The 25,387-nt window shown below is 35.9% G+C and overlaps 1 protein-coding gene across 1 annotated transcript in view; it reads right to left on the bottom strand.

Moving 5' to 3' along the window:
- Window positions 1-25,387, bottom strand: part of HMCN1 (hemicentin 1) — a 471,707-nt gene that overhangs the window by 197,450 nt on the left and 248,870 nt on the right. Inside the window, exons 20-30 of the mRNA XM_027611279.2 lie at window positions 23,106-23,218; window positions 21,005-21,164; window positions 20,234-20,402; window positions 17,342-17,469; window positions 15,549-15,821; window positions 14,890-14,985; window positions 12,178-12,372; window positions 10,988-11,118; window positions 10,675-10,822; window positions 8,585-8,711; window positions 5,608-5,762 (exon numbers count right to left, since the gene is read on the bottom strand). Coding sequence (XP_027467080.1) covers window positions 5,608-5,762; window positions 8,585-8,711; window positions 10,675-10,822; window positions 10,988-11,118; window positions 12,178-12,372; window positions 14,890-14,985; window positions 15,549-15,821; window positions 17,342-17,469; window positions 20,234-20,402; window positions 21,005-21,164; window positions 23,106-23,218 — 1,695 coding nt within the window. The remainder of the gene's footprint in view (window positions 1-5,607; window positions 5,763-8,584; window positions 8,712-10,674; window positions 10,823-10,987; window positions 11,119-12,177; window positions 12,373-14,889; window positions 14,986-15,548; window positions 15,822-17,341; window positions 17,470-20,233; window positions 20,403-21,004; window positions 21,165-23,105; window positions 23,219-25,387) is intronic.

Raw genomic sequence — 25,387 nt, 5'->3', positions numbered from 1 at the left:
TGAGCCGAAGGCAGACGCCTAATGACTGAGCCACCCAGGCGCCCAGTTAATTTTTTTTTAAAGATTTTATTTATTTATTTGACAGAGAGAGAGACACAGCAAGAGAGAGAACACAAGCAGGGGGAGTGGGAGTGGGGGAACCAGGCTTCCCGCCGAGCAGGGAGCCCGATGTGGGGCTCGATCCCAGGACCCTGAGATCACGACCTGAGCCGAAGGAAGATGCTTAACGACTAAGCCATCCAGGCGCCCCCAGTTAATTTTTTTTTTAAAGGCAACTTTTCTGAATAGTATTCTTGGCCCCTGACAAATTAACAGATGTTACTGATACTGCTTTTTGTTTGAGGAATCAATGCCAAATTTGAAGAAACTGAAGAATTAGCCTCTAAGAATAGTCTGCATGGAACGACTAGAGACAAAAATATTTTCAAAGAAGTTAAAAAACAAACAAACAAACAAAAACACGAATTCATTACAACCTGAAGTGGAATCTGCTAAGATACAGTGCAAGTGATGGTGATAAAAATATATGTGGGGCAGGAAAAGGCTTAGACAAATTCATAACGCTTATTAAAATGTAAGGTTTAAAAGTCTATATTCCTTGCATTATTTGTCAGCAAGCCCTCCGTGTAAAATATTCATATGTTAACAACCAGAAGTGTCCATGGTATCTTTTATCTGCCCTTATGGACTTGAAAATCATCAATTTCATGAATTTTTGCTACGTGTAGAAACTGAATATAAAGACTTGTCCTACCATAGAGCAGTTCAGTGCTTTAATGGTGGTAAAGTTGTATTTTTTAATTTTTTGAGCTCAGGGCTGAGACTATTTTTTCTGAATGAAAAGAATTGTCCTCAAACACTATTACTGAATACCATTGAGTGATTTTGGAAACTAGTTTTGCTATAAGCTTGATAATGTTTCTTAATGAATTCAACCTAAAATTACCAGACCAAAACAGCACTTAAATGCAAAACTTATACTATGGTAGTCATTTTGTTTGAATCACAATTAATGTCAAACTGCTTCATAAATTTCCCATGCTGTCAAACAAAATTGAGATCTCCATTCCCTACAGATTTGCTGTGGATATATTTTCTGAGCTCAAATTTCAGTTTCAGCAATGTTTGTCAGACCTTGATACAAATACAAAGGAAATTTCTACATTCGAAGTTCAGTTATCTCTGAGAATGAGGACCTTCCATCCAACTTTCAATTGGAATTGTTTAATCTGTGGTATGGCATGCTAAAAGTCAATTTATCAAAAGAATATAAGGGAATTCTATAAATGCTTTCTAAGCAATGAATATGGTCAATTAAAATAACATGTTCACAAACTGATATTGGTATTTGACAGTACATATCTGCATGAAAAGACATTTTCCAAGAGGAAATACATAAGATCTCTTTATAGGTCAGCATTAACAGATGAACATTTGCAATCAATTTTGGTGAGAGGGATCACTAACTTTGACCTTCAATTAATAAAATTTTATCCCCCCCAAAAGAATTCCATTCTTCTCATTAGTAGATTTGTAATTATAAAAAAATTTATAATTTTTAAAATTATTAGAAAAAGGAATTTCATCAATAGACAATTGGTAGAAATTTATTTCTACTTTGATATATAAGTACCTACATAATAGCCTTGATTTTGTCTCATGGTCTGCAAAATCCAAAATATTTACTATCTTGCCCTTTATAAAAAAAGGTTTGCCAAGTCCAAGATAAGTAATTAATACAAATTTAAGCTACCATTTTGAAATCTTAAGGAAGAGCATTTAATTCAGATTTAAAATTTTAATTTTGTTTTAAGGCTATTTATGTCATATGTTAATCTATAAATGCATATCAAACTTCTGCTTCAAATTGCCTAAATCAGCTGGCAATTAGTTAGATGATACATTAATGAAAGCAAGAACATAGGTTCAAATAAATCCTTATTCTTCATGAATGTTTTACAAAGGCATATCATTTGCACTGAAAAGGAGCTATTTAAAAATTTTGCATTTATGAATTTGACAAAAATTACTCAAAGAACATTTCTGATTGACATCTACTGCTTAAATTTGCCAATAAATAAATGTCACTTCCTATTTCAGTTTAATTCATATATACTTTTTTGAGACCTTCTATTTGAGGGAGGTTGTTACGGATAAAGGTTATGAACACACTGCACATTAATATGCACCGCAGATATATACTCAAAGACTTTTGTACACTCTGGGCAGGCTCTCAGACTTCCTAAACTCAAACACAAACCTCAGGTTAAAAATCTTTGCCTCTGAACTAATAGCTGTCAGTTTACACGATCTCCCCATAGGATATTAAAAGCTCTTTTATTTCCTTCCTTCTTTCACATCTTTCCCCTCCCTCTTCCCCCACCTCTTATTTTTCACTCTTAGCTCATCTCCATTTCTTTCCTTATTCAGGTACAACATGCATTTCTGCCTTTCGAGGGCATCACCTGTTTTGTCCTCGTGTTAGTATGTAAATAAGGAAAACAAATGAATCAACTGTGGTGTGAAACACATTATCAATCTGAAATCTACATAAATATTCCTCACAGTTAGCCCAAATATGGCATCTGTTTCATTCATTCTTAGGAATAAAAGCTTTTTCATAAGTGAAATAAAATAAGCTTAAGATTACCCACTTAAGATTACTAAAAAAAAAGAAGCACAGACAAGCTTGCTAGAAAGGAAATGCACTATTTCCTGAATTATAATACTCAAAACCTCACAATGTTGTAATGTCTTTCAACTCAGACAATCCTAGAAAATTTAATCACTATAGATACCTTTCTTCTGGGTGCCTTAGGGCATCATACAGAGTGAACAAGAGGATCTGAAATAAAAGAACCCAAGTTCTATGGAAATAGGTGTCTTACTGAATCACCAAAATGTATTCATCATAGACCCTGGCAACAATACAACAATGTAGAGAAGACTACTCAAAAGCTTAGGGGAAAATTTGCACCTATTATTTAAATGTCTGGTTCTGGTAGGAGGCCAATGGTAGCAATAACACTGTTTAACTTGGATTCATGATTGCCAATCTTTCAGTAATGTTACTCTTTTTTGGAGGGTGTGTCTTTTTATGACTGAATTCTTCCAAGGCTTCTATTTATAGATAGAAATGATTTAAAAGCATGCATTAAATAAAATCTCTTTGATTCAAGAGAGCTATTCAAATTTTATATAAAGACACTAACATTAAAAAAGGGAAATTTCAAATCCAATGAAGTTATATAGAAATCAGGCTAGTAAGACAATGCAATGACCAAGTAAATAATGAAAAACGAGTAACATTTATTAAACTCTTACTTTAAGCCAGGTAACCCAGTAAGTATCTAGCTTTTGATCCTCACAATGACACTATTTTTTAAAAAGATTTTTTATTTATTCATTTGAGACAGAGAGAGCACATGAGCAGGGGGGAAGGCAGAGGGAGAGGGAGAAGCAGGCTTCCCGTGGAGCAGGGAGCCCGATGTGGGGCTCGATCCCGGGACCCTGGCATCATGACCTGAGCCGAAGGGAGATGCTTAACCATCTGAGCCACCCAGGTGCCCATCACAATAACACTATTAAGTAGGTGCTATTATTATCCCCATTTTACAGATGAGGAAACTGAAGATCAAAGGGTTGTGAAATGTGTCCAAAGTCATAAAGCTAGTGAGTGGCAAAAGCTGGATCTCAACTCATCTACCTGTCTCAGAAGCACAAGTTCTTATTACTGACTAGACCAGTGCTGTCCAATAGAAACACAATGCTAACCATATATATAATACAAATTTTTCGAGTAGCCATGCTAAAAAATTTGAAAATAAACAGAGGAAATAAGTTTTCATAATATATTTTATTTAGCCCAGTATATACAAAATACCATCATTTCCAGTTTTATTCAATGTAAAATTATTAATTAGATATATTTTCATATTAAGTCTTTGATATCTGGTCTATATTTTATACTTACAGCTTGTGTCAATGTGGACTAGCCACATTTCCAGTGCTCAACAGCCTCCTGTGGCTAGTGGTTACAGTACTGGACAGTGTATCACTAGACCATTCATTCATTTAGCAAACATTTCTTGAGAGCTACCGTGTATCAAAGTAGGGAACCAGCAAAATAAGGCCCTGCTCTTGTGAAGTTTAGCTTCCTTGGAGACAAACAGCAAATAGGTAAATAAACCCATAACTGAGCAGTAACTTATCAGACAGTGATATGTGTTATGACTGGGTGACTGACTGCTTGGATTGGGAAGATCCTGTCAAAAGGTGATATTCCTGAAGTAACTAAAATTTCTTGAGTATCATACACAGTGGAGGGACCGAAATTAGTGCAGTAAGTAAAACCACAATAAGCATGACTGGCCTATTGAGTTCTGTTCCTTTCTATTGGGTAATTCTTTGTGCCTGCACATAATGTTCATGTGCCTTCCTATGACTCTGAGTACTAAAAAAAATGACTTTGGAATTCACCTTCCTCAGGTGATATTGAGACTTTTAGTGAAATGAGGGCTAACTCCTGTGGTGGGAACTTAACTGGAAGGGAAGGGCGTCACAAATATAAGGCATTTAAAATATCACCATGTAGGGGCACCTGGGTGGTTCAGTCGTTAAGTGTCTGCCTTCGGCTCATGTCATGATCCCGGGGTCCTGGGATCGAGCCCCACATTGGGTTCCCTGCTCCACGGGAAGCCTGCTTCTCCCTCTCCCACTCCCCCTGCTTGTGTTCCCTCTGTCGCTTTGTCTCTCGCTGTCAAATAAATAAATAAAATCTTAAATAAATAAATAAATAAAAAATAAAATATCACCATGTGGTCAGAATAAAGGCCAAGATGGTATGAAAAGAGAACAATTGAAAGGTCTGCATGCCACTGACTTCATTCAATTCATGCATTTCAACTCTTTTTAGAGGGTTTTTTTTTTTAACCCTTTTAAGGAGATAGACATTTGGTTTATTATATAGTAATCAAATAGGAAATACCAGCCCTCTTGAGTGACATCAACTGAAAATCACTACAATTCTCAAAGAAATCCTTACTTCATGACAAAATGCATTAAAACTGGATGCAATGTCCTACTCTAAAACACATAAGATAGGCTCTTGCTTCTAAAATAAGTAGCATTCCAGGGGCTCCTGGGTGGCTCAGTCGTAAAGCATCTGTCTTCGGCTCATGTCATGATCCCAGGGTCTTGGGATCAAGCCCCGCATCGGGCTCCCTGCTCAGCGAGAAGCCTGTTTCTCCCTCTCCCACCTCCCCTTGTTTGTGTTCCTTCTCTCACTGTGTCTCTCTCTGTCAAATAAATAAATAAAATCTTTAAAAATAAATAATTAAATAAAATAAGTAGCATTCCAAATTATTCAGTATTGAATAAAAGAACAGTTAATATTAAACCCTTCTTTTCAAGTTTTTTTTTTTTTTTTTTTTTTTTTTTAGGGATCGAGAGAGCACATGCGTACATACAATCTCACAAACCTGAGATCATGATCTGAGCTGAAATCAAGAATCAGACGCTTAAGCGACTGAGCCATCCAGGAGCTCCTTCTTTTCAATTTATAGTGAGGATTGATAATAACAAAAAGCATAAGAAAATCACACTTACTGTAGATAGTCAGTTTTATGTCCTTGGCTTGTTTGCCAACTGCATTGGACACAGCACACTGGTAGCGCCCCTTGTCACTTCTTCGTGCATCCTTTAAATGCAAAACTTGTCCCCTGTCTAGAAGTTCAATGTTAGGATCCTCTAAAAATAAAGGCCTAGAAAAAAATAAATTTTATTCTGTGGTTCCATTTTTATTTTCCTATGTTTCCTCTCTTATTGGGCACAACAAAAATCGTTAATCATAGGAGTTTAAAAATAAGAATCAAAGTTGTTTTTTTCTGTATGAATCTAAAAGAAATGCAATGATGTGATTAGTACTCCTATTTAGAAAAATGGAATTATTAAAGCACTTTACTAACGAAAGTTAGATAATTATTACTTTGAGATGAAAATTCCCTTCATGTCAAACTTAATTGTTGAATATTAATAGAAACCTGGTAGTGTCATTATTTGTTTCAGTCTTCCTTCTCCGTATTTTCCTTCTTTTTTGTTTGCATAGCTAAAATTTCTATCATCAGTTAGTAAAGTAAAACTAAGAGTATAGGAGCTTGAGGCAAAGCAATATTATTGTTAAGCCAATATCATCATGTACCTGGAAAAGTATTCACAATAGAATGAATAGTTACTACTTCCTAAAGGCAATGATCATGCCAACTTTTCTAAAAAGCAGATATTGTAACAAATATAAATGCTTTCATATATAATCATAAATACTCAAAGATATTTATGCCAGAAGCAGCTCCTCTCTAGTTGTCAAGGAAGTCTTTTTCTACTATGTAGAGTCATTTATTGACTCACTTTACGTAACTGGCAGCAGCTTTATGTGATACTTGAAACATGGTTATTAAAGTCTACAATATCCTATGGTTCATACCTTTAAAATCCACTGATCTTCTTTCAGGAAGACCCATAGCTAGTTTTTAAAAATTTGCAGTGACTTAGCCATGATAAATAATTAGATGCACTGGTCTATTAAAAGCCATGAGTCAGACTACACGATTAAATGGAAGCACATTTAATCATCTACAGAAGCACCCTTCACTATTTCTTGGTATGACACTTTGTAGGAAGTTCTCAAAAGCTAAGAGAATAAAGTACCTTAGTTTAATGCATCTTAACTGTTTAAAGGAAGTGAATACTTGATAATGTTACTCAAATTTAAGTAACTTTAAAACTTGTATTGATTGTTAATTATGCAAGTAACATAAAAATTTAAACAAAAAAGTATTATAATAAGAAAAGGTCCTCTTGATTTATTACCCCTAATGTGAGTCTTCTATCTAGACGTCTCACCATTGTAAGTTTGGTTTGTATTCTTCAACATGTTTTTTTCTAAACATTTTCACGCTTAAACGTCTTCCCAAAAGAATCTAGTTTGTAAATGGTATTGCTTTCTTCTACTTCTCTTTTCACTTAGCAATAGCTGTAGAGATATTTTTGGTACCTACAGCTTGATCTTACTCTTTTTAATTGCTGCACAGTATTTCACAATATGACTATGCTGTAAGTTTTCTACCCATCTCCTAATGTTGGGTATTAGGCAGTTTTCACTTTTCTGCCACCACAGTGTTTTAGGAATATTACCTACTGTGGTACAAGCCCTCCTGTGGATCCGCGTGAATTCTTACTTCTCTCTCCTAAATCCTGAAAGTGTATTTGCTGCATTACAGCATAAGGGCATTCAAATTTTAATAGATATCAACAAATTGCCTTACAGAGTACTAATTTACATTCTCTGCAACATAGTATTACATCCTGATTTCCCACACTCTAGCCAACCCTTGACATTGTTCAAACTTTTATATATTTATTTATACACTTATTTATTTGCCAATCTGACCTGATTTTTGTTTATATTCTCCAAATTATTGAGAGTGAGCCTCTTTTTCTTTTTTCTTCCAAGTTTTATTTAAATCCCAGTTAGTTAACATACAGTGTAATATTTGTGTCACATGTAAGATTAAGTGATTCATCACTTACATACAACACCCAGTCCTCATTATAACAAGTGTCCCCCTTAATACCCATCATCCATTTAACCCATCTCCTGGCCCACCTCCCCTCCAGCAACCTTGTTTGTTCTCTATAGTTAAGAGTCAGCTTTATTGTTAGCCTCTCTTTCTTCCCCCTCTATGTTCATCAGTTTTGTTTCCTAAGTTCTACATATGAGTGAAATCATATAGTATTTGTCTTTCTCTGACTGACTTATTTCATTAGCATAATACTCTCTAGAGCATCTTTTAATACATTTATTGCTTAACTACAAATTTTTAAATTGCCAGTTTATATCCTCCATTCATTTTTCTCTTGTCTTTTTTATTGATTTATAAAGAAGTTTGCATACTTTACTTATACATAGTTGCATACTTTATTCTATACAATGCAAATCTTTACTCTTAAGTCTTAGACACCTGCTCTCAAAAACCATAATAATACTTGAACTGTGACCATGCTGTGAAAAATAAGCTCTCAAGAACAATATGAATCACTGCAGCTGTATCAGTGTGGGCAAACCTCAGTAGCCCTTGAACATGAAGTTTGGGAAGTATCTATTGCTCTTCTGTGACTGTTCCTTTTTCTACATTTATAGAACTAGCTTAAGTATTCATCTTGTCATAAAAATTTTCTTTTTTCATAAGTCAAATAGTTCCATGTAAAGGCAAAATTATCTGCATTTGAAGCTTACATTTTTCATTTTTTATTCCAAGCCTTTGGGCAGAGTATTTAGTGTACAGTAAATTTGAGTGCCTCTATGTTTCTAAAATAAGTTTCTGGCATTTATAAAGTTCTTATAATTCATAAGAATAAAAGGTATTACAAGACTTTGAGACAAGTTTTTGAATAATATTGTTTTTCCTTCATGTTCATTTAATAATATTTGTGTTTAAAATAATTGAAAGGGAGAAAATCCATAAGCATTTACACATGTATTTCCTATCAATTGGACCCTTGCAACAAACAGAGAAAGGGTACTCACTTGCCATCTTTGAACCAGTGAATAATGGGGAAAGGGGTGCCTTTGACTTGGCATTCGAGGGTGATGTCATGGTTGAGGACAACAGAGACTTCATTTGGGGAGCTGGCACCTATTATGGTGGGTGGGACTTGAACAAAACATTTTATCATGAAAATCTATGACTTCACAAAAAAGTGGGGGGTAGGAAGAGCAGATTATTATTGACTTCTACAGTATTTCAATAAGATTTTAATATTACAAATAAAATAACACACAATAATACTTTTCATATTGCATCTGTGGACCCACCCAAATGCTAAATTTAAATATATGAACACATTCATGAAAGATTCACTAGCAGGACAATTACCTGCAAAAACTAACTCATTTTGAGGAGTGCAAAAGGAGTTGAGAATATAAATGAGCAGTGAAGCTCATACAATGCAATTTATTACTGTTATACATTTTAGATAACAAATGGCATCAACATTAATTTTATAATGTTCAAATTCTACATATTATAACATAGTGCTGTTTGAAGTATATTACCCTTATTTCTTTTAAAGGGCCTCTATGCTACAATTGGATAGAAGACCTGTGGAAATGACTATGCTAGTTTTTCTTCTCAGAATTACTAAAATATTGAAGAATTCTTGTACGCTTCCCTGACTTTGAAATCCTCTCCCTTCATATCATGTTAAGATGTTTGGCCTTCATCTTCAGGGCAATGACCAACAACCAAAGTAGCTCCCTCAGTAGAGGAGGGGTGTGATCAGATTTTTGTTTTAAGACCACATTGGCTGGGGGATGAAGAATGGATTTGAGTGGCAAAGAGTGGATGAAGGGGAGCAGTTCAGAGGTTACTACATTAATTTGGCTTATAAATGATGATACTTTCACAGTTAGAAATGAAAGGAAGTAGATAGTTCAACATTGGATTAGGAAGTAGACTTGACAGGATGTAGATACATTTAACGAGTTGGGGAGAGGTAGATGGAAAGAATGAGTGCTAGGTTCTAGCAGAAGCAAGTGGGTGGATGGACATGTTTTGCACTGTGATGGGGATCACTGAAGATGACCCCAGATGAACAGATGTTCACTGAGACCTTTCTGTTTGATATGCCCCGAAGACATTGAGTTAAGACACTGTGGAAAAGATGAGATATATATTCTTAGAGCTCAGGGAAGAAGTCTGAGCTGGAAATAAAAATTTGGGAGTCATCAGCACACAGAATTCAAAGTAAATGAATGCCAAGAGAAATAATGCCAATGTGACTAATGATAGAAAAAGATTACTTAGTTTGTTTTTTATAGCCTGTACTTAAATATTATAAGAATAATTTTGGTAGAGGAAATGCAAAGTATTTCAGGCTCTGAGAAGACTAATGAGAGGGATTATTTTTATGCTGAAGCAGCTTAAAAATGGTTATCTGAATGCAGCATCATTCCCAGACTTAGAAACATATGCCCATATGGATGAACAAAATATTGAAAAGGGTGGAAGTCATTTTATCACAAAGTAAACTTTAATTGGCAAATATAATTTCATAAACTAAAATTATAAAATTTTAAATTTATGAGTACCATTAAAATTTTCTAAATGTCTTATATCTCAATTCCTCTACCCACACTCAGAATTTTCCCCTCTTAATTAGGATCAGGGCAGAGGTGATTTAGTTATGAGTTAATTAGAATTGCAGGGAAAGGTGCATTTGCTACTTTTCTCCAGTTCAAGTTACAATCTAGCAGCTTCATGTGTCAAGAGCATTAATGAGTTTTACTCTGCATCATCCTGTATAATTACTTCCCAGAGAATTTCCTGCCTACCTAATGGGAGAAATCAACAAGAGTAGTAATTTATTATTTTATGCATAAGATAGTACCAAATATCCACAGACATCTCTATGATAAATAATAAAAAACTTAAAATATTCTATAACATATGATTCCGGTTAACCAATATTAAAGACAAAAATAATGAAAGAGTGAAACAAATGATATTTCTCTTTTCAATTTTTTAATCTCTTTGCTCTTTCATAACTGTCAGCTCCATCCTATTATAAGAAACGCATCTGAAAATTGTAGCATTTTTAAAAGACTGTTTCCCTTACCTAACACATCGATGTTAAAATACTTCTGAGAAGTGCCTGCAATATTAACTGCTTTGCAGGAATATCTTCCTGCATCCTCTGGAGTGACTTTGAAGAGCTTTAATATCTTCCCATTGTTCACAATCTGAGTAGTGCTGCTTTCAGTCACCTTCAAAGGCCAAAATGGTCAGTGTTATTTCCAATCCCAATACAAATGCACAATTAGGAATTGACGCAGAAGTTTTATATCATTATTAATAAGAAAGTCACATTTGAATGATTTATTTCAGAGGCAGAGGCAAGGAATTATACATATTCTGATGTCTTCATTTACCTGGATGTCATCTTTGTACCACATAATGATGGGAGAAGGAGTACCTTCAGCTTCACAAAAGAGATTGGTCAGCTGATTGACCAACACAGATACGTTTGTTATTTGTTCTTTATCTTTAATTACTGGAGGAACTGCAAAAAGAGGAGTCATGGCTAGATAATTTTGTAATAAATGTTACTTATGACGTTTCTTTACACAGGCCTTTAGAAAGCAAATTCTAAGATATCTGATAGCTAGAAAGGCTGGTCATATTTAAGCACATGCCTTAACATAAAAGGAAAAATCTTGACCAATATATGTATAAATAACTCTTATTAAAGTTTTACTTTAATTAACAGTTCAGAGTTTTGAAGTGAGGATAAAACTTAGGATAAATTTAAGGGAGAAACTAGTTATTCTGCATACCACTCAAAATGTAAACTGCTAGGGTCTTAATGAAGTCACGAGAGGGACTCACTACTTTGCTGATGGAAGTGCATATTGACCAGTGTCTATGGAAGTCAATAACCATGAAATTTTAAAATGAACATAACCTGTGACTGATGCAAAATGACCAATGTACAAATATTTCATTAAAGTGTTACTTATAATAACAAATAATTGGTAACACCTAAATGTTCACCATTAATAGATGAAGGTTAAGGAAATCATGGCATAGCCATACAGTGGGATGCTATATAGGTATAAATAAGAGTTAGGAATAATGAATAATCCCCAAGATAGATATTTTAGTAAAATAGACAAGGTGTAGAGTAATGGATACAATGTTCTTCTATATATATATGTACCTTTTTATACACAAAAAGAGGATAAAATATATATTCATATTTCCTTGTTACATATAAAATATCTCTGGGAAAATACACGTACACACACACACACACACACACACACACACACACAAAGTTAAATTTCTTTGCCATTAGGGAGGGTAAGTAGATAGCTTAGCTTAGGTCATAAAACTTTTTGACTATTCTACTACTGAATTTTAAATAAAGTCACAATAAAAAATTACATGAAATTTTAAATCAATCAATTAACCAATGCAATCAGATTATCAATTTCCTTTTGATAACATTCTATTCACATTAATATTAAATAATACTACATTGAAAGAATAACTTACAAATATTAAGACAGAAAATGTCACATATTCAAGTATATGATTTTGGTATTTTATCTATGTTTACCATGGACTTTGAGGTTATATTTTTTTTCTGTGGTTCCAGCTTCATTGACTGCCACACAGATGTAGTCCCCATTGTCAGAGGGTGTAACAGAAGCAATAACCAACAATGTGCCATCTTCCAAAACAGAAATACCAGGCTCTCTGCCCGTCAGCTCCCTACCATTCCATATCCATTTGATGGTTGGTTTGGGGGTCCCTAAACAAGAAATCAGAGTTTTGTGGTATTTTATAATAAAATTAGTAATCATTATTAAATACATTGAGAAGAAACAAAAATTTTGTTATGACTATAATTTGTACTCTAAGGTACTATGCTACTCTCAAGATATTTCTCCTGGCATGAAATTTCAAAGAGGTTATGGTATTTAATGCCTCTAATTTCTGATCAGTCTCAAGAGACCTGTGATCTCTACTGTAGACTTCGAGCAAGTTGTCTTTATCAAGACTTTCAGAAGACAGTAAGCAAACCAAAGCATTTTCTTGTGTGAGTTCATGGTAATTAGTGGGGAAAAAACTATATTGATCAAAATGAAGAGAGTTTGGGGGTAAAAATAAATGAAGAACAAAAAGCAAGAGGCTATCACAGGAATACAACATAAAGATTGCCCAACCAAGTAGGGTCATAAGTGCAGAAGCGATGCTTTATATAGTAGAGATGAGGAAATTTTACTACTAACACATTTGGTGATCTCATGCTGTTAAACAAAGGACAATAGGAACAATTCTTGACTTTTTATACTGAAAAGAAAATTGGGAAAGCAGAGAGCAAGACTGATTTCCTAGATTTATTTATGAATAAGTGGAAATGATGTGCTGATGAGTGGAAGTGATAAAACCATCTTGAAGTATGTAATAGAGCCAAAAGCACATACTGGAAATAAACAAACATTAATTCTATATTAAGAATGTATTTATTTAGCAAACGATGTGTCAGGCACTAGTCTAATACTTTCAAAATTTAATTAATACCTATAAAAATAAAAAGAAAGGATATCAAATTAATGTGGTTGCCTGACATTGTTAATAATCTTATATTAAAGGACAATAAAAAATATTAAAGTACTGGCATCCAAGTACTTTAATCCAAGACAATTACAAAAGAATGGCAGAATATATAAAACATGTCGCTAAGGCTAAACTGAAATTGAGTTAAGGACTTATCAAAGTGACTATGAAAGTTGTATTTATGAGGAAAAAAAATAAAACAAAAAGATTGGCCTATTTCATTGTGCTAACAGTAAAAAGCTGACTGATGAGAAAGAGAAGGTGAACGGATGGACTACAGTTTTCTATGTTGTCAAAGAAAAGAAAGGGGTATAATCATTGCTTCATTTCTTCACATGCCACTCATTCCTTTATGCATTTCAATCAGACTTCTCAATGAATGCTTGTTGAGTGAGTAAATGAAAAATTAAACAAGTGAGCAAAAGAAGTTGTATTATCTTTAACTTATAAATGGTGGAACCATCATGTACAAGATGAAATTTGTTGCACAAGACAATGAAAAGGCATGTAGCTACTTTAAATGAACCTAAGAATTATAACCCAGGTGACAATGGAGAACCTAAGAGGTGGTTTTTCAGAGTGTAAAAGGCAAGTCAAAACAGCTGGGAAAAGGGAAGTCTAAGCCAGCGCTGGAGTCTGGGATCCAACAGAGAGCAAAGAGCAACAGTGCTACTGGTAGCGATCCAGAGGCATCGAATACTCATTGCAAATACCTGAACTTAAACCCTCGAAGGGTCTCCTCTCCAGGCCTTGCCTCCCCCCTCACTGCTATGGGGATAGTTACTGATAATTATCTTGATACGTGAAAAGCTTGTTTAAGTTCTCTTGTAATGCTGGTAGAAAAAAACCATTGGTGAGAGCCACTGTGGAGAGATGCAAAATCTTGCTACAGAAGCAGGAACAGCCATGAGACCCTTCATCTGCTGCTGCCTCCAGGAACAATCGCTAAGAGGCCTTTGTGGGAGCACTGATGGTACCAGCTGCATGGAGGTGATGGAAAGAATACTGTCTGGAATTTGCCAGAACTGCTGTAGACCTGTTTGAGTCACTGTGGATGAAAGCAAACATGAAAAAGAGGACGTTCTGAACCACCTACTGGCATCCAGAGTAAGGCTGATAGTGACAATGCCTCTTTCACATCCCCCTGAGGGAAAATAGTAACAGTTTCCTGCCCGTAAACATGGGGGGATAGAAAGCCCAGAAATTCAGGGAGGTAAAAGGGGTCTGGATAAGCCCCAGAGTGTCAAGTTAGAACCTGAGCTTTAGGATTACCAGTAGAGGGTAAATCTAAGAAAAAGGGTTTCTAGAAGAGCAGTATCCAGAACAAACAGGGGGTTAGTCCTAAATCATACCTCTGAGTGAGATAAATGCAGAAAATTCTGAATGGCTCTAGCTATCACATTTTAAAGAGAAATCCTATCAAAACCGAATGAACTAAGAAGTGACAGGAAGGAGCCTGAATGACTTGGGAAACATAGTAGATAGGGCAAGCTTGGAAGAACAGAAGGCTTTTCCATTGAAGTAAATAAAACACCTGTGAGGGAAAAACACCTATTCAAAGAGCTGTTATTTAAAAGAAGGATTAATGCCCAAATGTTATAACAAGGACTGACAAGTGGATCTTTTCAAAAAGATACTTTGGGTTCAACAGAGAATTCTGGAATAATATAACATTATGCTAATGCCCATACGTCCAAGGACTACACACCTTTTGCAGGACATGGAAATGCAATGCGTTCATTGGCCACTCTTTCTTGGAATGGAGTGTTATATGGAGGTTCTAGGTCTTCTAGTGTAGGTAGTTCTATTAGAAAAATAAATGCATTATCATAGGCTTTCCTTAAGCAATATCAAACTCTCTTGAAGCATCATCAACCAGCTACACTGGTGAACTGCTATCTTTCCTGATTCTTCTCCTAAATATGACACATATTTATAGCTGCCAGACACTTTACTGCAGTACATTTATCAAACTGCTAAAAATATCCGGTCAAATATTTCGCTAGAAAAGACAAGTTATAGGGTGCCTGGGTGGCCCAGTCAGTTAAGAGACCGACTCTTGATTTGGGCTCAAGTCATAATCTCAGGGTCATGAGATCAAGCCCTGCCTTGGGCTCTGTGCTCCGCTCAGAGTCTGTTTGGGATTCTCTCTCTCTCTTCTCTCTCTCTCTCTCAAGTAAATAAAATCTTTGAAGTAGACAACTGCAGGGAGCATTACCCGATTTTAATTTTCTACATAGTATTTCTCATGACCTGTATTTCTTACTTATCTGCTTACTTTCTGCCTACTCAAAGTAGAACAGCTTATGCCAGCAGGTTGTATAATATACCCCCACCATACACATATTTTTCTGTGCCAAAAATCACCTTGGACTTGTAGTGTTATTTCCGTTTCATCACTGCCGGCTATGTTAGTAGCGACACATGTATATAGGCCGGCATCAGAGAGCATGGCTTGGTCGATGCTTAATGTTCCATCTAAATTGCTAACATGCTGCACTCCGTCAACCAGCAAGGCACTTCCGCCCTTAAACCACGTGATTACAGGAAGAGGCGTCCCTTGAGTGTTGCACGGAACGTCCACTCTTTGACCAACTTGGACTTTCATAAGTTTAGGGCCACGCTGTATCTTTGGAGGAACTAGACACAATTTTGAGTATTAATAATTCAATTTAAAAAATTCCTTTCTCTTCTCACTTTTAATGCGAACTCCTTACCAAGAGGCAGCATGAGAAAGTGGAACAATCTCAGGATTTGGACCCAGGCTCAGGGGTCCACTTACTAGCTGTGTGATCTAGGGCAAGTCAGTAAATTTCCTGAGGCCTGTTTCCTTGATAATCCAGGCAAAAATAACCTCTTCAATATCAGTACACTGCAAGGATTATGGGCAATAATAAATATAAAATCCCTCATGCCAAACTTGAGGAAAAGGCAAGTGTTTAAAAATGTTAGGTTTCCTTTAATTTATAAATAATTTTAAAGTTTAAAACCCTCTTAAAAGGCAATGATTTCTATAATATAAGGGAGTAAAAGAAAAAGCATTTCTCTTCAGGTACTCCTAGTTTTTGTGGTCTTTGTAGAAGGTTTAGCCAGACAGTAAGAAAAGTTTCTCATAAAAACCTTTGCTAATTTCAGAGAAGAAAATCAAAATCAAGTCTCTATTACTTCTCTTTATCTACCTTCCTTTAGAAATTTAAATGAGATAATTAATCAAAACATTGGCAAGTATTATTCGTTTCCACATACATGCTTTAACACTACAGAATCAATTCGACTCATAAGGATATCATTAGAATTTATGTACCTTACATTGCTAAAAAGCCCCATCCCTCTGTCCATTTTTTAAAACTTAATATTTAACCAATACATTCTAAAGGTTGTAACAACCTTATAATTTTGAGAGGATTGTTATTATCATTTTATGAAAGAGAAAACTAAAGGTAAGAGAGATTAGGTAATATGCCCAAGATACCCTAGAGCTAGGAAATGATGGAATTCTCACTGGATCCCAAATCCCATGGTAAATAGGACACTATTATAGTGATTGATCTGAGAGTGAAATCAGGTCAATGTTATCTGAGAAAATCTTTTCCTGAAATTTGAATATCTGGCACCTACACAATGCCTGACAGAGTATGTACTCACTAAGCATGTGTTGAATAAATAAATATTTGGACAGACTATGGTAAAATTGAGGGAATAAAACAGATTAACTAGAAAGTTTTTAAAAAAGTTAAACAGTTCCAGGAAGCAGAATGTTTTCAGTTGCTGAATTCTCTGAATATTGAAAATGACCATTCAAATACTAGTAAATTCTTCTTTGAGAACCCACATTCACTTCCACAAAAAGCCATCAGTCTAAACATATTTTCTTTTTTTTACATTGTATCAATAGTTGTCATAAGTGACTGTAGACATTTAGTAAAATGGAGAGCCAAAATTTTAATACTGTTCATTTGAGGAAAAGGGGAAAAGTTGTCTACAGATGGCAAATAAACTTTCCAGAGCAAAGGAAAGAAAAATCACAAGTCTCCAATTTTAGAAAATTTTTCTCTAATTACTCTATATACAATTTAGAGATTAACTATCAAAGAAACTGGTATGACGGATTTTCCTGTGGCCAGTATACAGATATCATATGTCTTCATTTCAAAACTCACCATGGACATTTAATTTAACAGACTGAGTCACGTTCCCAGCTATATTTGTGGCAACGCAAAGATACATCCCACTATCTGAAACGCGGGTCTCAATGATCTTCATTGAACCAGAAGGGAGGAATGTGTGTCTAAAAGAAAGAAACCACATAGTAGACCGTAGAACATGAGAATTTAAATATCTCCAATGCAGCTGCACTTCAGTGTGAAATTACTACTCTGCAAGCAGTTTTTGAAACCATTCTCCCATCTATATTATTTATATACACTTTAAAAGTCAGGAATTTTCATAATTATATTGTGTATTTGTATATATTTTGCATTGTGTATATATTCTGTATGACGTTCTGACAACTATAAAATCAGTTTTCTTTTACTTTTAGATCTAACTTAATGACCTGAAATTATCAAAAAATTATATATCTCTCTGCTTTGTTAAGTTGTGACTACACAAAGCAAATATATATTTTAGTAAGTTTTGAACATATTTTGAATACTGTATTGCTTTTTTTGCAATGCTTCATTAAAAAATTTAGTGTGTTAAAATAAAGGCAAAAGAAGGTACATACGTAATTCTCAAAAATTTATTGAATATATTCTTCCTACAGGACAATAATGTAGTTGAGTGAGCCAGATCTACATATAAAAATGTTATTAGGTTAATTGTATTGAAATAGCTTTAAGGCGGAGAGGGCCAGAGAGACCTGTTTAATATCGAGATTTCTTATAAGCCTAAGAAAAAGAAAGTTGTTCTACTGGCCCTGAGACAGAAAAATGAATAAATAGTTAAGGACAGAATTCCCCCCAAAAGAAATAAGCATATAGGAGAATCCAACATATAATACGCAATAACAGAGGTGATATTACAAAGAGCAAGGAAAGGGGTGATTATTCCAAAAATGATGTTGGGCAACAGGTTCTCCACATGGGAAAAATAAATAAATAACTAAAAATAGAGCACTACCCATACTAGACACAACATAAAAATTCAGATGGATTAAGGTCCGTAATGTGAAAAACAAACTTAAAATAGTAGAATAGAACACTGGTGGCCATGTTAATATCTTTCATAAAGTACAAGTTTTAAAAACAGATTAATACACCGAGCTACAAAAAAAAATGTAAAATTCTGTATAATCAGACATCACACATTAAAAGCCTTGCAGTGGTCTGAGAAAAGATATTTTCAACACATACAACAAAAGACTGTTATTAAGAATACAGACCCAATTTCTATATTCAACTAGAAAAAGACAAGCAAGTCACCAGAAATCTGTGCAGCAGGCTTAAAGAGAGGCAAGTCACAGATGACACAAATGCCAACAAACAAGTAAAAGCATTCTGGGCTCCCTGGAAGTCAGTCACATGAAAACTCAGATAGTTGCAAGATACCATTTCACACCCATCTGAACAACAAAAATGTTTAAGTCCATCAACATCATGCATTGATGATAACGGGGAAGTAGGTACACCTATATTGTAATGGGAGAAAGGTAAACCAGTAGTGCCTCTTTGGACAGCAATTTAGCATTGTCTACAAAGCTGAAAGTAGGAATTCATCCTGACCAGAAACTGTAGCTCTAGGTACCAGTCCTAAAGAAATTCATGCATGTGTATATAGAGAGACATACATAACGATATTCACTAAAAAGCCTTGTTTGTAAAACTAAAAATCCAAAACCAAACCAAAGAGAAACAAACAAAACCCTGAATGTCCATACACTGGGAAATGTACACACAAAATGTAGAATATGTATATGGTAGTTAAAAATGAATAAATGAAAAAATGTGGACTTAAAAAAACAAGCAGAATAATAAGAATATTTAATATGTTACACAGCAAATTGAAAACAGACACAAAAAGCAAAAGTAAAAACACAGAAAACAAGAGCCCTCTACAGTTTTAGAATGGATGCATAGAAAGCACATGAATTCTGTGGCAGTATTTGGCCCTGGGAAGGGAGAAAAGAGAACGGGGAGGAAAACAAGGAAACTTCAACTGTATCTGTAATACGGTATTTCTTTCATTCAAAATATCCAAAGCAAATATTTTTCAAAGAAATAGTAAGCTTATGTAGTTCTTAATTGTCTTTCTTACCCTCACCAGGGGTGGGACACTACAGTAGCATGAACATATAGCTTCATAACTATACATCAGTAAGTTTAACAGAGCTGGAAACTATAATTCTTATTCCACCATTTACTTCTGGCATGATATTGAGTTAAAATAGTAATTGTTACTATTCCTTGAGAACTAGAGACAGGGGGTGTGGAATATACATTATCTTATATAATCCTTTTGCGCAAATATTAACTCCATTTTATAAACAAGAAATCTAAGGTTTGGAGGGCCACTGAAAAAAATTGCCAAAAGTTTCAGGCAAGCTTTAAGTGGTGGAGGTAAATTTAACCTTGTACCTGCATGGCAACAAAGGTGGTACCTTAAAGGCTCTGGCATTCTGCTTTCTGTGTCACTTAGCCTATCAAATGTATTGTCTCAGTGGGCCTTTAGAAGTCTAAGGGTTTAATCAAGAAAATTTTTACAAAACCATCTAACGGAAGTCAAGTCTTAGACATTAGAGTACTTACTGTGTTTTACTGCTCCTGTGGGATTAATGAGATTCTATGTGTCCTATACACACAAATATGCTCCATTTCAATAACTACCTTGTATATGCACCCGTGGGAATTTATGTCAAAGTTGGGTGTTGGCATTCCCGATATTAAAGAGTGATTTAGAAAGTATACATATATTTTCTGTAGGCTCAGATATATGTGTGAATTATCCCAAATTTAAAAGTTATTTTTTGAAATATCTGAAAACCTGAATAGGTACACCCACCTGCCCTAAGAGATTCTGTTTTCGCATGTTGCAGTTCATCCCAGATCCCCTACCTTGGAGAGAATGGAGAGATGAGCTGGGTCTCTTTGGCCCAGGTAATGATGGGTGGGGGTAAGCTCTTTACTTCACATGGGAGTGTCACCTCTTCCCCTGCAAGGACGGAGATCTCAACAGGCTTATCCTGGGACAGTCCTCGTTGATCTCCAAACACTCTGGGCTTTACTAAAATAAACACATGTTTTGGAAGGGAAATAGTACATTGAAAACACTTAACTTACATTCAAATGTGGACTATTAATATTCTTTAAAAATGTACAAAAAGATGCTGCTGTCTATTCCAAAGTTTCAGGGCATATCGAATACTTTCCATTGATACATTTATAGCGAGAGCTGAAAGGAAAATGACCAGAAAGTTTCCCTTTTTAGTTCTTCCTTTTGTAATATAATGAAGAGGTCAGCTGAAATGCCCTTTCAGAGTCTGCCATTTGTACAAGGAACCCCTCAAGGCAGAGTGCTCACCAAGACATAGCTGAGGTTTGGCTTTGCTAGGGGTTTTAACTAACTGGTGTTTCTGAAGCTGGTTGGGTGCAATAAGTATACTCCTCAGGAAAACACCACAAAATTTTTCCGAATAGCTATACAATTACTCTCCCTTTAAATAAGAATCTCAGTAGAGGAGATGTTGGTTGGCAGTAAAAAGGCGTTTTTGCAAAATGCAGTTCACATTAGGAGAACAGCCCCTTGTAATATGATTTGGGAGAGAAATGTGAGTTTTGGCGCTGGCAGACAGTGTCAAAGAAAAACATTCCTCCGGGGGCTCTCACCGTAGACGGTCAGCTGCACTTTCCTTTTGGCGTAGCCAGCTGCATTGGTGGCAGTGCAGACATACTCCCCGCTCTCTTCACCCCCAGGTGACACCACATACAAACTTCCGTCAGCCCCTGCGGAAAACTTAGCACTGCTGGTGGAAATTAGCTCCCCTTTCTGCAAAACACAACAAAGAGTGTTTTTTAAGATAATAAAGGAGTGACTTCACGTCTGGAAAAGGAAGAGAGGAAGAAAAAGATCTCCATGGGGGGAACATACGAGATTAAAAAAAATGCTAATTTGAAGTAAGTTATTTACACGAAAAATTAAGCAAATAAAGCAAAGGCGGTATTTCTTCATACTGAACCATGTCCCCTTTGTTCCAGAGCTACTTAAAAATGGAGGGAATAATGGTAATAGTAATGAATGGGACAGTTGATTATGTTAGGCACGCACTGTTGTTTTGAGCACTTCACATGAATTAACTATTTTCACATTCAAAACAATTATATGAGTAGGAACTACCATAATCACCATTTTATAGATGAAAATATTAAAGCTTGGGGATGACGTGGAGTAACAGTCAGTCTGTGGTAGAGCTGGGACTTGAACCCTGGCAGTCAGGCTCTGGACCCCAAACTCTTTTTTTTTTTTAAAGATTTTATTTATTTATTTGAGAGAGAGAGAGAGAATGAGAGATAGAGAGCACGAGAGGGAAGAAGGTCAGAGGGAGAAGCAGACTCCCCGCTGAGCAGGGAGCCCGACATGGGACTCGATCCCGGGACCCCAGGATCATGACCTGAGCCGAAGGCAGTCGCTTAACCAACTGAGCCACCCAGGCGCCCTGGACCCCAAACTCTTAACCTCTGTGCTTTATCACAGCACAAAGGCCACTCTGGCCTTTCATTTTTACATTTTCCTGAAATGCATTAAACTTCTATACAGTACCAGACGCTACAGCACTGGATTTTTGTGTCCAGAATGCAGAAATCTTAACCTTTTTATTTAACTTACAGATGTCAGGACCAATTTTATATTTCAGAGCTTTTTAGATATATAAACTTAAATGGTATTTACCATACATACATACATACATACATGTATTTACCATACATACTTGGGATGTAGTACTAATTATACAAATGCCATATTTTGTTATTATGCCATCATTTCATATTACTTACAGCTGCCAGATTTAAATTAATTTACAGAAAATATATGCTGTTTTCATGACTGTTCAAAGATGAAAAGGACTTCCTTAGGAAATGGGTTTTTCCTCACTGCAAGAATACAAGTAGAAGCCAGACAACTTCACGATAGGGACACAGAGGGAAATAAATGAGTTCTGTGTATGTCTTATTTTGGCTTCCTAAGAGAACAGGGTCTTAGACAAAGATTTGGGGGCAAGAAGTTTAGTGGGGAAAGTAATCCCCAGAGGCTCAAGCAGGTGGGTGGGAGAGTGAGGCACAGAAGGAAGGAAAGTTAAAAAGGATTTCAGTGCTCTTGTTTCCTCTGTGGCTGGGCTGATAAGCTTCCATGTGCTGAGGATCCTTTGAGAAACCATGTAGAAGCAACTCAGAAAGACATATTCTTCTGATGGATGAGAAGCAGGTCATTTACATAGGATACCTGCCCCCCACAGGCGTTACTGCCCCTACACTTCCTGGCTACCCAAGAACAGGCTGAGTGGCCTTATGGGACTTTGGAGACAAAGTCCTGAGTCCAAAAAACCAGGGAGGCACACACATGAAGTGGGAGGGACTCTGGCAGAGTGCATGGAGCTGTCCACCGGAGCTGCGCTGAAATCACAAGGGCTGCAGGGATGTGGCAAGGGTAAAAAAGGATCTGCTACAAACATGCAAAGTATTTAGAAAAGCTCCTGGTGTGCAGAAGGTGTTATGTTGTGTTCACTGTTGTGTTGCTAATGTTAACTCCAGCATCAGGTAGGTGACTGCACTAGGGACATTTTAAGGCCCCTTCCACGTGGTATGACTGCATGGGTTTTCCTTTTTATAAAATTCTGTGGTATAGTCACAAGTCCCATGTAGGATGAAAAATATTCAAACATTGTTGTGATAACATGTAACATTAACAAACACCACTTGGTAGGTCATTTACCTTGGACCAGATAATAGATGGCTTGGGAATTCCACTTGCTTTGCATGGTAGAGTTACTGGAATGCCTTCAATTGTGCTGAGTACCTGCTGCCCATGCTGAATGGTTGGCAGAACTGAAAAAAGGATGCAATACTCAGAATCTGAGCATCTGTTGTTCCGTTTAGCCTCGTATGTTTTAAAGTTGCACGTTTTTAGGATAGACTATGTATTTGTAAAAACTAGCTAAGACAATATTTTCTGATAGAAATGTAGGGTAACATGTAAGTAACTGTAATAAAGTAAATACAGTAACTATAATCTGAAGAATTTAATAAAACTTTAAGTTAAGTAGTACATTATGCATAGCAAGTTAACTTTCCTAACAAAAATAAGACTGAAGAAAATCCATGTTTTCCTGGAAACTCGAGGTAGAATTACATCCTGACAGTTACACATTTAACCAGACCTTTCATCATTGTCCCTTACCCATTAAGCTGCAGTGAGCTGACGCAAGCCCACTGTCACAGAAATGGACTGTTTAACCGCTACACATTTAATATCTACCTATTATTCACAGGAACTACTTAACAAGTTACTAAATTTAACCTAGAAATAAGGATATGTTTTCTTAAAAGAAATTCAACAATAAAATTTGCAAGGCCTTAGGTGTTTACATTTAAAAGACTAAAATACCAGAATCTAAGTCAGTAGTTTTCACTAAGAAGAATAACATACCTTTTGACTTTAGAAAGCAACTGAAGAATTAACATTATATGAGCAGAAGCAAAAGGAAAAGGAAGACTTAATGATTACATTCTGTGCATATCTCAATGAATCATAGGCAACTAGCATATGAAAAATTATCAATACTCAATGTTCTCAAAATAATGAATTTGATTAACAAAGTTCCCAACATGAAAGTTCTTAACATAGTGCAAGGAACACAATACAAGCCCGATATATACCAGGCGTTTCTTTTCCCTCCCCTGGAAAGATGACTGGAATGGCTTCCTAGGGTTCATGCACTCACTGAGTCTCTTGCTTTGGAGACAAATTTCTCTAGAATTATCACAGCTACCTGGGAGGAGAAGTTTGCCAGAACAAGAGATACCAGAGACTTCCATTTATAAGCTTCCCTGGAAAGCTTAGCTTTGCTATACCCTGGTATTTTCCTAAGGCTAGGTTTATTCTTTAGATAATTTTTCTTAAAAAAAAAAAAAATGGCCAAAAATCCCAGATACTCTACATCAGGCTACTCTCTAAAGCAACATATTTAATTTCCAGAATCATCATGGAAGAGTCAACTCTCAACTCTACTGTAATTTTGTGGCTACATTCAATAAGCCATTTTCTTAAATGCATATTGAGTTTGACAGCTATTCGGGAAAGTGGCAAGTTTAGGCATTTTCAAATCTGATGACATCTGTCTGTGGAAAAGCTGTTTCTTTCCAGATTGTCCACCTACATAAATCAAGATGACAAGTGAGTGGTTTGCCATTTTAATTTACATTTTTATTTGCATGCATTAATTCATCCTTTTAAAAACTGGTCATTGAGAGCTTTTAATGAGTATCCTTAAAAGTGGAGAGGCAGGGGGCCCCTGGGGGGGCTCAGTCATTAAGCGTCTGCCTTCGGCTCAGGTCATGATCTCAGGGTCCTGGGATCGATCCCCGCATTGGGCTCCCTGCTCCGTGGGAGGCCTGCTTCTCCCTCTCCCACTCCCCCTGCTTGTATTCCCTCTCTTGCTGTGTCTCTCTCTCTAATAAATAAAATCTTAAAAAAAAAAAGTGGCAAGGCAGAGTCATGAAGCAATGGCAGCGCTAATTAACGTGCATACGGAGGTACAGAAAACCTGTGATACTGGATCATATCATATCCAACTCAAAAACTCATCTGTCAGCTGAATGGTTGCTCGATTTAGTTCCTGTCAAACGTCTGGGTTGATTTTTTTAACCTTAGTAACTAAATCAGTTACTCATTTTGGACTAAGATGGATGAAACGATGTCTTTTTAGCTTTTAATTGTCAACATTTAGTGCATCATGATAAACCGCATCACCAGTTCATCTCCTCGCCCCTCTGATCTGGCTAACATCCCAGCTAATCACATCACCCTTTCACTCAAGTAAAAATTAGCCTCAGAAACTTTCTCAACACAATATTCTATGGAGGTGACATGATTATATTTCTATACTAGATTCTCAAGCCAGTCCATAAGCACCCTCCAGGAAATCAATGGACTGATTTTTTCTAAAAGTAAACACAACTGTATTCAATCTGGCATTATGCATTTATTCTTTTAGA

The sequence above is a fragment of the Zalophus californianus genome, chromosome 10 (genome assembly GCF_009762305.2).
Source record: "Zalophus californianus isolate mZalCal1 chromosome 10, mZalCal1.pri.v2, whole genome shotgun sequence".
NCBI classification, from domain to species: Eukaryota; Metazoa; Chordata; class Mammalia; order Carnivora; family Otariidae; genus Zalophus; species Zalophus californianus.
The sequence above is the reverse complement of the archived record's forward strand: the minus strand, read 5'-3'. Positions and strand labels throughout refer to the sequence as shown.